The following is a 16,320-nucleotide window of genomic DNA, read 5'->3' as shown; positions in this document are numbered from 1 at the left end:
GACAGCCACATGCAAAAAAGAAACTTTGACCTGCATACCTCACATGTTTTATAAAACTAACTCAAAATCACTCAGATCTAAATCTAAACCTAAAACTGTAAAACCTTTTAAATGTAGGATAAAATCTTTGTGGCCTGAGGTTAGACCAACGTTTTTAATACAACATCAGAAGTACAATCCATAAAAGAAAAATTGATAAACTGGATTTCATAAAAACTAAAAACTTTTGCTCTGTGAAAAAATTCTGAAAACACCAGACACACACTGGAAGGAAATATTTGAAAATCATACATCTGACAACGTACTTTTATCTAGAATATATAAAGAATTCTCAAACCTCAACAGTATGTGAACAACAGTACACTTTTTAAAAATTGGCCAAGGATCTGGACACTTCACTAAACAGATTATACATGTGGCAAATAAGCACATGAAAAGATGTTTAGGGCTTCCCTGGTGGCGCAGTGGTTGAGAATCCGCCTGCCAATGCAGGGGACACGGGTTCGAGCCCTGGTCTGGGAAGATCCCACATGCCGTGGAGCAACTAGGCCTGTGAGCCACAACTACTGAGCCTGCGCATCTGGAGCCTGTGCTCCGCAACAAGAGAGGCCGCGATAGAGGCCCGTGCACCGTGATGAAGAGTGGCCCCCGGTTGCCGCAACTGGAGAAAGCCCTCGCACAGAAACGAAGACCCAACACAGCCAAAAATAAATAAATAAATTAATTAATTAAAAAGATGTTCAACATCATCTTTTATTTGGGGGAATGCAAGTTAATACCACAACAGTATACCTGTATACACCTATTAGAATGGCTAAAATAAAAAACAAGAACACCAAAGCCCTGGCAATTAGAAGTACCGGGGAGATTGCAGAACAACTGGAACTTCCTTGCTGGTGGGAATGCAAAATGACACAGCACCTTTGGAACACATTTGGGAATTTTCTTATAAAAGTTAAACATACACTTAACCATATGACCTTGCATCCACTCCCAAGTATTCACCCCAGCTTTGAATATATATGGCAGATTTATTTATAATCACCCAAACTGGAAACACCCCAAGTGTCCTTCAACTGGTGAATGGATGAAATATTGTGGTATATCCATACATTGGAGTACTCCTCCCCAGCGTAGAGGAATGAATTATTAATACACACAACCACATGGATGAAGTTCAGATGCATTATGCTAAGTGAAAGCATCCAGCATCAAAAGGCTACCTATTGAATGATTCCATTTGTATGATGTAATAGAAAAATCAAAACTATACAAAAGGTGAACAGATCAGTGTTTTCTAGTGTGTGATGGAGGAGGGAGTTTGACTGAAGAGACATCATGAAGGAATTTTTGGAAGTGACAGCAGTTCTTCTACATTTGAATTTTGGGGATAGCTACATGACTTAATGCATTTATCAAAACTCATAGAACTATGTAGCAGAAAGAATGAATTTTACTGTGTGTAAATTAAAGCATTTTCAGAAGTGTGAGACAACTCTTATCTTTACGAAATTGCAGTCTAAAAAGGGAGAGAGATTTTCTAGTTTATTTTTATTTTAACAATCCAAAGAATTTCTTGCTCAGCCTCATGCATATGCCTCAATGTCATGCAACATGTCTCTTTATCAAGAATGATAGGAGTTAGAGCCAGAGGGACTCCTGAAAATGATTTTCTGCAATTCCATCATTTTATAAATAAGGACTAAACTTAAGTCTTAAGAGGTTGATTGACTTCTTTATCAAGGCCTCAAACTTAGTTCCTTGAGCCAAGTTGAGTTATTTAGTAATGGGGAAGAATGAGCCATGGAAGCAGTAGAGTAAACAAATTCAGACAGGCAATAACAGTAGTAGTTAACATATCTGATCCCCTTCAGTGTTCTGGGTTTCTAAATGCTTTTTTAAAATCCATTTTCTCATTTTATCCTTAGAGCAATAACATGAAATAGGTATTTCTGTTATTCCCAGCTAAAAATGAAGAAACCAAGAATTGGAGAGAGAAGTTGCCTAAAATTATATGACTGGGAGGTGGAGCAGAGTCACCTGGACTAGAATCTAATTCATACAAGAAAGAAAGTATGATATGTCAGAACCTACAAGCAGTTCAGTGTTTGGGAACCATGATATTTATGGCAATAGATAAAACAGAAAAGGTAGGCAGAGGTCAGTGGATGTTATGTACTATTTGATTTTGTTTTTTTCTGCAGCCATAGGAAATGAGGAACCATTGAAAGTTTTCAACAGATAATCAGATGGTCACCTTTTTCTTTTAGACCATTTAGTATTTGTATGGAGGATAAATTTATAGGGAATAATTTTGAGACCAATCATCAAAGACAGTAAGGACTTTTGGTAAGATACCAACTAAAACAGAAGTTGTAGGGTATATTTGGGACCAGTTTAAGAGATGTTTGTGTAATAAAATTGACAGGACTTGGTGATTAATTAGATGTGAGAAAAGAGATGAAAGGTACCAATGATGACTACTACCAGTTGAAATGGAGAATACGGGAAAGGGATAGGTATAATGTAGAATTGTGTATCTCCCTTCAATTCTGTCGATTTTGCTTCTTATGGTTTGGGGCTCTGTTGTTAGGTACATATATGTTTCTAATTGTTATATCTTCTTGGTGGAGTGACACTTTTATTGTTATAAAGTATCCTTCCTTGTCTCTAGTAGTAATTTTTATCTTATTGTTCTAGTATTAATGTAGCCATTCCGACTCTCTATTTGCACAATATATCAGTTTTCTGTCCTTTTACTTTTAGCCTATTCCTGTCTTTGAATTTAAAGTGAGCCTCTGCTAGAAAGCCTATAGTTGTATCATGTTTTTTCTTAATCCATTCTGTCAATTTCTGCCTTTTGATTGGAGCGTAAATTTAATACATTCATGTTTAATGCAATTACTGCTAAGGACTTCTGCCATTTTGATATTTGTTTTCTATTTGTCTTCATGTCTTTTATCTTTTTTGTTCCTGTGTTTCTCCATTATTGACAGTTTGTGTTAAACAAATATTGCTTATGTGTTATTTTAATTACCTTGTAATTTCTTTTAATATATGTATGTGTATGTATATATGTGTGCATATATATATTTATATATAACATATGTATACATATGTATGTATGTATTTTTTTTAAGTTATTTTCTTAGTGGTTGCCTGCTTTGGGGATTGCAGTTCACATCTTGTAACAGTCTAGTTTGGATTAATACCAACTTTATTTCAATAGCATGCAAAAGCTTTTCTCCTACATAGCTCTGCCTCCACTTCTGCTGTTTTTTTTACTAATTACATCTTTGTATATTGTACCCATCAACACAGATTTGTAATTACTGTTTTATGCAGTTTTGTTTTAAACTAGATAGGGGAAAAATGAGTAAAAAATACTGTCTTTTATATTTATCTATGTAGTTACTTTACCTGGTGTTCTTTATTTCTTCATGTGTATTCCAGTTATCATCTAGTGTCTTTTCATTTCAGCCTGAAGGACTCCCTTTAGCATTTCTTATAGGTGCAGATCTGCTAGTGACAGATTCCTTCAGTTTTTATTAATCTGGGAACATCTTAATTTCTCCTTATTTTTGAAAGATAGTTTTTCTGTATATAGAATTCTTGATTGACAGGTTTTTTCCTTTTATCTCTTTGAATATATCATCCCATTGCTTTCACACCTCCATGATCTCTGATGAAAAAAATCAGCTTTTTTCTTAATGATGATCCCTTGTAGATGATGAGTCACTTCCCTCTTGATGCCTTCTAGAGTCTGTCTTTGTTTTTCACTTTAAACAGTTTGATTATTGTGTCTCTGTGTGAATTTCTTTTCATTTAACCTACTTGAAGTTAACTGAGCTTCTTCAATGTGTATATTAATGTTTTTCATCAAATTTAGGGAGTTTTCAGCCATCATTTCTTCAAATATTCTTTCTTTTAAAAACCTAGGACCAATAAATCTCTCCCTCTTTGCTGAGAAGGCTTTGTGTGCATGTTGGGGCCCCCATCAACACTCAGTCAGACAGTTGACAATGCTACCATAGCCTTCACTTTCTGCTTTTGCAGAGCCTCAAAGGATAGGCATAAGTGAGAGTTTGGTTCTTCTCAGCCCTTTCCTGAGTAGACTCACAGCCCTAAGCATGTATGTGGCCTTTTAGATTCCAAGGAGTATGTCAACTTTTTCTTTTAAGCTTTTTGTTTAGTCTGTTTATTGTTTGGCCCAAGTATTATTCATTGTTTTGGACATCCATGAAGTTAAAACACTTTCCTATAATTGTTTTAGACAAACACATGCCCTTCTCTACCCCTGGAAGAAGACTTTTTGCATTGGGGTACTTCCAAGGAAAGTTAAATACAAAAGTATTTTAAGTGGGGTCCTCCAAAGAAACAATGATGATTCTTTGGGAAAGAAGTTTTGAAAGGGCTCCAGCTCTGTTCTGTTCCCTCTGGTGACTACCAGGCTGCTGGGGAGTAGAAAATGGAACTAGGCAAGTTAAAACACCACAAAACTTGCTCTTCTTACCAAGATTCAGCCATTTTCTTTATTAAACACTCCCTGAGTTACTGGAAGCCTTGATTAATTTCCAGAGTCTGAAAGGGTTGATTTGATTGTTTTCTCCCAGTTTCTGATTCCTTTCACAGAGGAGTGGATTCTTGGAGATCATCATGTTTACTGACATTACCTCTTTCATAGTTTGGGGGACTTTTCCCCTTTATTTCTGAGAATTATAAGGACTGGAAAGTTAATGAGTTCTGTTTGTGACATTTTGAGTGATGATGCTTTCTATGGCACATCTTGGAGATGTTAAATTCATAGTTTAGGAATCTGGATCTTGATGTACCCATCCATTTATAGATGATAGTTAAAACCATTAGAGTAGATAAGATTGCCTTTTGAAAAAGTGTTTATAATGAAATGACCAAAGGGCTTCTATATTTGAGTAGATAATTGCTGAAGGAAGAAATGAAAAATTACTCATGATGCACATTTGATATCTACAAATTTATGGTCTCAAATCTCAGCCAGTCTCTCAGAACAGCCTATCAATCTTATTCTTTTTTTCAGCTTCCTCATTACCTTAGCAATTACCTAAACCTCCTTAAGTCTTCTTCTTAATTCCCTTGTCACTCCCAGTTAACTTCCCCTTACTCTGTCTTCTCCTTCAAGAAAATTTAAGCCACATAACTTCTCTCAAATTATCATTCCTCCCCCTTTTAATTTGCTTTTATCCACAGGTAATGATAGAGGAGAATTGAGTGTACTTACGAAAATATTCATTTAGATATTCTAGGCTGAGTAGGTAAGGGAGAGTGTCCAGGAGGTACTGTTAGGTCCCTCCTGATAGACATTGGAGGGATCCAGGGACTACAAGTTTCTCAGTTTGAATAATGAGGTTTTTTAGAACAAATCAAAATATGATTTCTGTAGAGTGAGTTACATATAAAAGTCTGGTAAGAAATTGTATATGTGCTACAAATGGACGTTTAGTTGAAGTTATTCATTGAGCAAAGGGTGTGTCTTTTACTTAGCTGTAACAAATGCCAGACATTTAAAAATGTCCCTGTAGTGGGTTGAATTGTGTCTCCCAGAAAGATATGTTTAAGTCCTAATCCCCAGTATCTGAATGTGACCTTCTTGGGAAATAGTTATTTGCAGATGAGATGAATTAAGATGAAGTCATACTATGCCTAGTGCCTAGGATTAGGACCTAGTGAACCCTAAATCCAATGACTGGCATCCATGTAAGAAAGGGAGAAGACACAGAGACACAGGGGAAAAGGCCATGTGAAGACAGAGGCAAAGATTGGAGAGCTGCACCTACAAGCCGATGAATGCCAAGGATTGCCCGAAGTCACCAGCAGCTAGGACGAGGCAAGGAAGGATTCTTCTCTAGAGCCTTTGATGGGAGCATTGCACTACTGACACCTTGATTTTGGGCATCTAGCTCCAGAACTGTGAGAGAGTGAATATCTGTTGTTTTTAAGCCACCCAGTTTGTGATTTTTTGTTTTTCTTTTTTTATAGTAGCCCTTGGAAGCTAATATAGTCCCTCAGTTCACTCCTGAAATTATTTTAATTGATAAATATGCAGGTATGTTATCAAATGACAAACTTAGAAATAACATCAATAATCCATAAAGTGTGTTTTATATATTATATTAGCTTAAGTTTGAGGATAACACTTTGAAAATGAGATTATAGGCAGAACTATGGCAGCTAGATAATTGGCTCTTGATGGGTACCTCAAATACATAAAGCTTAAAAGATCTGATTTAGTTCCATTTTTCCTTTCAAGTCTATGATTCCATTTGAAAATCTCAGCAAATTTTTCTTCTGAGAGAAATTACTGTTAATATCATGTTAGGAAATAATCTACATAATTTCTAAATATGAATCTTCTACTTAAATCCTTTTAAAATACTACCATATTTTAATAGTTGTGTAATACAGCTTGGCATTTTATTAATAATATAGGTGAAATGAGCAATTTTTTTTCTATATTCAGTATATTAAACCAAAATCATTTTGCTTACATCCTTGAGATTTTCTTAGAGAAATAAAATTTGGAATTTCTTCTTGTTATGCTTTTGTAGTTGTGATGCAGATATTTCACGGATCTTGATCCGTGTAACAGATCAGCTGTAATTTTTTTAATTAGGCTTTACCTTTTTCAAGACTATATCTTATATAACTATCAGTTCTCTATTGCTCCCACAGCAAACTACCACAAATTTAAGAGCTTAAAACAACACACTTTTTTTTTGTTTGTTTGTTTCATTATTCTAGTAAATTGTTTTGGCCCTCTTGTGCTTTAAATCTATATCTTTTTGGCTAGGCACTATGTGAGTTGTATTTGTCTGTGCTTTCCACAGGACAGACACCACAGAAACTTTTTTTTTTTTAATTTATTTATTTATTTGGCTGTGTTGGGTCTTCGTTTCTGTGCGAGGGCTTTCTCTAGTTGCGGCGAGCGGGGGCCACTCTTCATCGCTGTGCGCGGGCCTCTCACTGTCACGGCCTCTCTTGTTGCGGAGCACAGGCTTCAGACACGCAGGCTCAGTAGTTGTGGCTCACGGGCCCAGTTGCTCCGCGGCATGTGGGATCTTCCCAGACCAGGGCTCGAACCCGTGTCCCCTGCATTGGCAGGCAGATTCTCAACCACTGCGCCACCAGGGAAGCCCCAACACACATTTTTATATCACTGTTTAAGTCTGAAGTCCTAGTAGGCTCAGCCGGGGTCCTCTGCTTAGCCTCTCACAAAGGTGAGATCAAGGTGTTGGCTGGGCTGTGTTCCCTCCCGGAGGCCCTGGGGGAGCATCTGCTTCCAGACTTACGCTGTCAGCCAGATTTAGCGGTTGCTGTTGTAGTGCGTAGGTCCCTGTGTTCTTGCTGCCTGTCAGCAGGGTGGCAGTGGGGCTGGCGTTTGCTCCTGGAGGTGACCCACGTTCCTTCTCACACTTTCCACGTGGCACCCCTCCAGCAACAGCAAGTCAAGTTCCTCTCACACTTCTGATTTCTCTGATTTCTCTTGCTGCATCTCTCTGACTCCAGCTGAAGAAAGCGGTCTCCTTTTAAGAACTTATGTGATTAGATTGGGCCCACGCAGATAATTCAGAACACTCTCCCTTTGTTAACCTTTATAAACTTAGTTACATCCCTTTTGCCATGTAATAAAACGTATTCACAAGTTCCAGGGATTAGGGCACAGACATCTTTGTGGGGGATTGGGGCATTTTGCCCACCGTAAGTAACTAATATCAACAGTTTTGATAATTAGTTGCATTAATTATAAAAAGTATTAACCCTACTAAAAATAATTATAAAAATAATTAAAATAATTATAAATATAAATACAAAAAAGATATTATAGTATATTTAGTTAGTACAAGAACCCTGTACCTCCCTGTATCCATATATTATAAAGTATAATGAGAATGTTTGCTAAGAGGTAAGAAATTCAGAAATTATCTTACACCACAGAAAACACACTTCTTTGTGGAAAAGGTTAATAAACTGAAATGTCATTCCCCTAACGATAGTTGAATTGTACAACATTATTTACTTATTTTGAGATTCTAGCCAACTTTCATTGCTTGAAATTAATTGGATACCCACACCTCTTAGGAGTAGGCTAGAAAGTCCACACACAAACCATGTCCCCATCATTTCTCATTTATCTTACAGTTTGCTGCTGAGTAGCAGGGGACTTGAATTTCTTTCTCATTTGGTACCAGTAGCTCCATGTGGTTACAAATGACTCTCTTAAGATAACGGAAGCTTCTTCAAGTCAGAGACTCTGACTTGTTCAGATTTGTATCACCAGTGTCTGGCACATTACAGATGTTCCACAAATATTTGTTGAAAAATGACTGAGCTCATGAATATCACAGCTAACAAATGTTTATTAAACAGCCAGTGTGTACAAGTTGATCACCCATTGATTCAGTGTTTACTGAATGATCTCGTGCCTTCAAGCCATCACTACCTGATTTCTTTCTGATTATTCTTGGCCACTGTTGCTGTAAAAGAACAGAGGTCTCTACTACAGGTGATTTAGTACAAAAAGCCTGAACTAGAAGCCAGGTGCCTTGAATTCTGCTCTGATATTAATAAATTGTATGATTCCCAAGCAAATTAATTAATTTCTGAGCCCCAGCTTACTCATCTATAAAATGAAGATGTAAAATAAGATCCTTAAAATTTCTTCCAGCTTTTAAATTTGTACACTTAGAATTTTTCTTTTGAAGTAAAATGGGAAACTTGAAAGATAAAAGAGTTCAAGATTGATCCTAAACATAAACCCTCATAATTGTTTTTAGCCCTTGTCTGGCTGTTAGCATTCATAAGATGCAAGTCGTTTTACCTTAAACCTTAACTGCCTTTATTTTTAATGTCTTTAAGAATTTTGTCTCAACCATTTATTTATCCTTTCATTTAATTTTTCAAGACTGAAAGAGAAAGAAAAGTTCAATGAGACACCTCAAATGCAATTTTTTTTGGATAAAACAAACATATAAAGAATAGGGGGTAATATCTGACATGGGCAAACTTGAACCTATAGATTTTCTATTAGTAAGTCAAAAGCAGGGCCAGGTAAAATAAGTCAGCTGAATTGAATTTTCTTATTATCCAAGTTCTACTATCAGACTGGGAAAACATTGCTTCTTTCCCTTAAGTAACAATTTTAAGGGAAGGACTAAAGCTAATAGTTTATCCATTATGAACGTGACGATATACCAATTAACCAAATTTTTATGTGCCCCACCCATTATACACAAAAATGAAAGGACTTTTTTCTTAAATACAGAAGTAGTTAGTTCCAGTAGAACTATCTTATAACTTAAAGAGAGAATGTATGAGGATCAGTCCGTGTACCAGAACCTAATAGTCTTAATTCTGCGAGACCTAAAAACTCTGTTAAATTTGAAATGTAGTGTTAGCCCGACTCTCATTTTTGCCTTGTGAAGAAACTCAGTACACTACAAAATTATTAACTGATTTTATTTGAAGTAGTTCTAAGGTATTTCCTGCTTCTAGGCATTATATTCAAAACCTAGACAATCGTTTTTAAGGAAGGGCGGACATGAGCCTTGAACATTATGTATTGTTATACCTGGAAGAGATTTTTGAGATCATCTGTTAGAAACCCTCTTATTTTGTAGATAAGGAAACTGAGGAAACAGCTTTTATTTTCAGTTCTTAGCAGAATCATGACTTTAAAGTCATGTACTGCACTGTGTGTTTGATGGCATTTTAAAATAAAAACATGAAGTATTTTGCAACTACTCAAAAGTATAGTATGACCAGAAGATAAATTATTTTAAATTATAATTTCATTTAGATAAAGTGAATTACTATTCATTTACTGTTTTTCTGTTTAGGTGAAAAGAGATTTGAATGTCCGGAATGTTCTAAAAGATTTATGCGGAGTGATCATCTCTCCAAACATGTCAAAACACATCAGAATAAGAAAGGTGGTGGGACAGCTCTTGCCATTGTTACCTCCGGAGAACTGGACTCATCTGTAACAGAGGTGCTTGGCTCCCCAAGAATTGTCACAGTTGCAGCCATTTCTCAAGATTCAAACCCAGCAACTCCCAATGTTTCAACCAACATGGAAGAATTCTGAAAATTTATTTATAACAGAGACCTCTAGTGCTGCACTTAAGTTTACACACATTTGAAAATCTGGAAATGGGCTGGTCAGGTGAATTACAAAGTAGGAAATCATGTTTTCATTCTTGGCTTCTTTAAGTATTCCAAGATTTTGGGTCAGCACATGAAGTGTTGAATTTTTAAAAATATAAAAAGCAAACTGATGTACTGGAAACAGATAGAAAAGTATTTCCTCCATATTATATGTTGTAGTTATTTGGAGATCTATCACATAATTTTTAAACTGAATCTTCCCCTTTCTTAACATCATGTGTTAACGTGTTTAAAAAGACAGACCTCAGTAGTTTGCAGGCTGGACCTTAATTGGACTTGTTTTCTTTGAAAGTACTTTGTTATAAATTCAGTCAGTAATAATTTATGTGGATTTATTTTTTTTTTGCAATAGCACAGGAAACAAATAGTTAACTGATGATAGAGATAATACTTTATTTCCTTAGCTTGATTTTTGGAAAATCAACTGAAAATAGTTTTGGCCGTCTTTTCTAAATATTAGAAATTCTTCAACAGCTGAATTAGGTAAGTTCCAAAAAAGTAATCTGAGAGGCTATCTCAGATCTTTATTACCACTACATTGTAGTAGTGCGTATGCAGACAATCAGTGAAGTCCAAGTACTTTCTCCATTTGGAGACACAAGAGGAACTTAGAGCTAAACCTTAGGTTAAATTTTAGATTGAAACCTTAGGAAAATACTGGGGGGAAAACAAAACTCATAATAGCTTCAGAAAAATAAAATGAGGCAGTTTAACAGGTAAGGTTTTGAAGTTAGGATTGATTATATTCCTAACCCTAGGTTGAACCACAAAGTTCATTTTAAATGTTTATATTGGAAATATTTGCATAGAGTTTAAATCGTTCTGTAGTTTCATATTCTGTAAATATGAGTTATGTTGACAATGTGCAAAATTCTTTATGCTTTGACTTGGTAGCCAAAGAAAGAATTATCACACTTTTTTTAAGGCCAGCAGAAAATTATCTTTTAACTGCATTACAATTTCTGTTTTCCTCTTTACTAAAAATTAGCGAATCCCATTTTATTTCTAGCACTGTGTTAGAGGCTGATTAAGAATTTATAACACAGTAATGTCTTTATGTTATGCCAATAACTGAATTTTCCCTAAGAAGACAGCCTAACAAATATATAACAGATGTGATACTATGAAACAAAAATTATTTTTTAAAAATCAGAATAATTTCAGTCAATTAAGTGACTAAAGAAAAAATATTTCATTGTTTATACAAGGGTCTTAATAGGAAAGATGGCCAAAAGTTTCATATAAAAAAAATTGGGAGTATACCAGTAGCTTAAATATTAGTAAGATATTTCATATTTTAAAAATATATTTACAAAGAATTATAATGGAATTGGAATTGACCATTTGAAAACTAAAGTTTTTAACTGCTCGGTTTATTAACACCATTAGTTTGGGAATTGTTTGAATATAGGTGTATGTTTTCTTGTGCATTCCCTATTATTTCAGGAAAAGTACTACTCATGCGAATTCTCTTCCGAAATTGTGATGTTTCTTGTATTTTTGATGAAGGAGAAATACTGTAATGATCACTGTTTACACTATGTACACTTTAGGCCAGCCCTTTGTAGCGTTATATAAAACTGAAGGTCTTTTGTGCTTTCAGTTTGTATAAAAAAGCTTTGAGATTAAAGGAAAAAAAAATTTTTACACTGTGGTTATAAATTTCAAGTTTCTTAAAGCTTTTGTAGACTTGTAACAAAGTCTTTAAATTTTAGTTGGATTTTGTAAATTGTTTTGTATATTTTATTTAACGTACTCTTAACAACTGATGTATCTGGCTTTAAAACATCAGAATCAGTTTGTTGCTTTGTTTGGTACAGAGGAGCATTTGGTAGTATTAATTTTAATTTTATTATATAGGAGCTGAAACATCAAATATATATTTTATCTATCATTATGCTACACAATCAGTGCTATAAATTTTTTTATGCAAAGAAACTTTCGTAATGTTTGAATCATGTTTCCTCAGAGTGACACTTTTTGTTGTTGTTAATACCGAGTATGAGCTCTCTGCACCATTATTCCATGAACCAATTTTAATGCATACCTATGTATGCTCCTCAGAAATCGAAGTTATTTTTTAATCAACAATGAGGCCTATTATAAATTTAACAAACTGAATCTGGATAGCTTTATAGCATATAAAATATATTAATTTGTGTTAGCAGGTGCACATTTCACCACTGAAATTAGAAATCTTTTGAAAGTCTGTTCTGCATACCATTCTGAATCCACTCTTCTGTCTTATAAGAATCGTAAATTTCAGTGTCCTTTATTTGACTCAGTGGGATATAGCTGTTATAAGTAATAGGGCACAGATGTGCAGTAGAGTCTTGTTTAATGACATTTCACTGTTCATTCCCTTTGCCACTGTTATAAAACTTTTCTTTATTGTAATTATCAGTGCAAAGCTATGTATTTATCATGGTAGAACTCCAGTGTTAGAATAGTTTTTTCTTACAGTATACTTTCTTTGGTTAGGTTTGTGTATGTGTTGCTGATTACATTAGAACTTGATGTTAAGTCATTATTTATCACACTCTCATGAGAGCAGTAATAAAAGTGTGTAATCTAGGAGAAAAAGTTAATTTGTCAAACTTAGATAAGCATGATGTTTAGGTCCTATTTTTCAATTTTATAACTGTTTTATTGCAACAATATTTGTATTTAAGTCTTCATTTTAATGCCTTGTGGTGTTTTTTTATGCATGTCACTAAGTTGTCATCCCACATAAATTGATGTGCAGCATAGGGTATTAAATCTACATAATGATTTTAAAACAGAAATAGTTGATGGTAAAATGTAAATGTTTTGCAAAAATTCCTTATAAAAAGTTTTGTAGTAACATTTCACTTGTAAATTTTTTTTTGTAAAAAAAAAAAAAGAAAAAAAAAAAGTCCAGAAAAAAACCTGTTTCCCATATCCTAGAATTTAGACAATTATTCTGCCAGCAAAGCCTCTGGGGCTGTAATTGACATTTTTACAGTGCTGATTTGTATAAAATTTGTTTTTTGTGGATTTGGAAATAAAATCATGTACAAGTTGTTGCCTGCAATAACAATTGCAAGTAACCTATTAAAAATTCCCTTGAGTTTAACATGTTTCTTCATTTAATTATGTATGCTATAAAACAGCAATAAATTGTTTGAACTATCAACCTTTTTATAATGATGAACACTGGAAAGTAAATGCTTCTCACTAGAAAACATATTGGCAACTCTTCATAATTCCTGGTATTAAGATCTGGTCACCATTTCTCTGAACGTACCGCCAAAGAACACCAATTCAAATTTCATGTTAATTTGTAGCCATTGCTCTAGACATGTATGGAAATTAAAATTTGATTTAGGGACATTTTTTACTTAAATATTTTTAAGCGATAAATGTTAGGAAATTGTAGGAAGACCTAAAAATGAAAACATAATTAAGATGTTGTTTAAGCTTACAGAAACACTAAGAAGCAATGTATGCCATGTATATAGATGCCACAGTCTATAAGCAGAAGCTATTGTCTTTTCCTCTTGGGAGAGCCCTGCAAATCTCATGCAGCACCTTAACGGACATAATGAATACATTACTATAACAACTAGTTATCGGACTTCCAAACCCAGGCCAGATTAGCTACAGCCAAGTGAGGGGCAGAGGATGTTAGGCAGCAGGGAAGTACATTGATCTACGCAGGGAAGTACATTGATTTACTAACAGAAGACGCCGAAAATTCTTTTTAAATCTGTAGCGATCAAGGCTTACATAGTGTTTGGGTAGATCGCGTTGTATAGTAAAACCCTAAGGTAAAGACATGGCTAGTGTAATAATATGTGTTCGTAACAATTCCTGAATCAAGAAACAGTTAAATTAATTCTCTGCCAAACAAGACTAGTAAGGAATAAATTTTTCAAAAGATTTGTATCAAACTAAAAATGTATACTTCAGTTATCTGAAAAATTCACATTTGGAAGCATCAGGATGATATTGTATAAAAGGGATAATGCAAGTAGTAAACTTTTTCTATTTTTTTAAATTTTTTATGTGGTAGTACCAGTTTGATTCTTGGACTTCTAGGAACTTCAAACTCAGAACCGGGAACCAGGAGCCAACAGTGAGTCAAAGAATATAACAAAAAAGTAATGCTTTTTACTTTATCATAGATTTTTTTTTTTTCACATTTGGAAGCATCAGGATGATATTGTATAAAAGGGATAATGCAAGTAGTAAACTTTTTCTTTTTTTTTTAATTTTTTATGTGGTAGTACCAGTTTGATTCTTGGACTTCTAGGAACTTCAAACTCAGAACCAGGAACCAGGAGCCAACAGTGAGTCAAAGAAAATACCAAAAAAGTAATGCTTTTTACTTTATCATAGATTTTTTTTTTAAACTGGATTATATTTGCTTTACACTGTTGTGTCAGTTTCTGCTGTACAGCAAAGTGAATCAGCTGTACATATATGTATATCCCCTCTTTTTTGGATTTCCTTCCCATTTAGGTCACCACAGAGCACCAAGTAGAGTTCCCTGTGCTATACAGTAGGTTTTCATTAATTACCTGTTTTATACGTAATAGTGTATATATGTCAATCCCAATCTCCCAATTCATCCCACCTCCTGCCTTTTGCCCTTGGTATCCATATGTTTGTTCTCTACATCTGTGTCTCTGTTCCTGCTTTGCAAATAAGTGATCTTTACCGTTTTTCCGGATTCCACATATATGTGTTAATATACGAGATTTATTTTTCTCTTTCTGACTTCACTCTGTATGACAGTCTAGGTCCATCAACGTCTCTGCAAATGACACAATTTCGTTTCTTTTATGGCTGAGTAATATTCCATTGTATGTGTACCACATCTTCTTTATCCATTCCTCTGTTGATGGACATTTAGATTGCTTCCATGTCCTGGTTGTTGTAAATAGTGCTGCAGTGAACATTGGGAGTGCATGTATCTTTTTGAATTAATGGTTTTCTGTAGGTATATGACAAGTAGTGGGATTGCTGGGTCATATGATAGTTCTATTTTTAGTTTTTTAAGGAACCTCCACACTGTTCTGCATAGTGGCTGTATAAATTTACATTCCCACAAACAGTGTAAGAGGGTTCCCTTTTCCCCACACCCTCTCCAGCATTTATTGTTTGTAGATTCTTTGAAGATTACCGTTCTGACTAGTGTGAGGTGATACCTCATTATAGTTTTGATTTGAATTATTAGAAATAGTGATGTTGAGCATCTTTTCACGTGTTTGTTGGCCAACTGTATGTCTTCTTTAGAGAAATGTCTAGCTCTTCTGCCCGTTTTTTGATTGGGTTGTTTGTTTTTTTGATAATGAGCTACATGAGCTGTTTGTATATTTTGGAGATTAATCCTTTGTCAGTTGCTTCATTTGCATATATTTTCTCCCATTCTGAGGGTTGTCTTTTCATCTTGTTTACGGTTTCCTTTGCTGTGCAAAAGCTTTTAAGTTTCATTAGGTTCCACTGGTTTATTTTTGTTTTTATTTTCATTACTCTAGGAGGTGGGTCAAAAAAGATCTTGCTGCAGTTTATGTCAGAATATCATAGATTGTTGACATAAAACCACTGGTGTAATAAGTTAGGAAAGTTGAAGCAGTGCTCAGCCAACACTGTATAATAAGGTATAGTTCACAATGCTGTTCATGATAAAGCCAAGATATCAAGAAAAAATGATGGCATAGCTTGTTTATTTTTATTTAAAATTTCAGATGCTTAAAGAGTGCAGACTTCAGGTATGTACAAGAAATAAATACTTTATTCTTCAATACATCTGAATTACATATTACTGTATTTACTGCCCAAGCAATAATGTCTGATTCACACACAACCAACTTGTAATTGTGTAGCAGGATTTTTAAGGCATGTATTCCATTCTTCTAAGGGTTGCTAATTAGTGTACGTCTTAGGCTGTGTTCTTTGTAGCAGGTGGCAATGAAATAATTTATTTTTGGATACCTGAGAGTGATTTCAAGTGCAAATAGTAAGAAAGAAACAAAGAGTAAGGGAGGAAGGAAAATGGTACAAACCTTCGTTTTTGTCTAAGGTAATAGTTTGGCAACTGCTAGGGCAATTTCTCCTGGAGGAAAATGTTCCAATTAATAGGGTTTCTAGATT

General features: G+C 34.7%; 1 protein-coding gene and 1 long non-coding RNA gene across 5 annotated transcripts in view; one reads left to right on the top strand and one right to left on the bottom strand.

Annotated features, from left to right (window-relative positions):
* Positions 1-13,297, top strand: part of SP4 (Sp4 transcription factor) — a 73,378-nt gene extending 60,081 nt beyond the window's left edge. For 2 of the 4 annotated variants that reach the window (XM_082398298.1, XM_082398297.1), the window contains exon 6: positions 9,873-13,297. In XM_082398298.1, the coding sequence (XP_082254424.1) occupies positions 9,873-10,120 (248 nt within the window). In that variant the 3' untranslated portion in view covers positions 10,121-13,297. Of the gene's footprint in view, positions 1-1,928; positions 1,952-6,015; positions 6,055-9,872 lie in introns of those variants that run through there. The other 2 variants (XM_082398299.1, XM_082398300.1) reach the window with 2 other exon arrangements.
* LOC309631856 overlaps positions 1-16,320 on the bottom strand; it is a 916,236-nt gene that overhangs the window by 404,080 nt on the left and 495,836 nt on the right. The window lies entirely within an intron of this gene.

Source organism: Balaenoptera borealis (assembly GCF_965194805.1).
Source record: "Balaenoptera borealis genome assembly, chromosome: 7".
Taxonomy (NCBI): Eukaryota; Metazoa; Chordata; class Mammalia; order Artiodactyla; family Balaenopteridae; genus Balaenoptera; species Balaenoptera borealis.
This window is presented reverse-complemented; position numbering and strand designations above follow the sequence as displayed.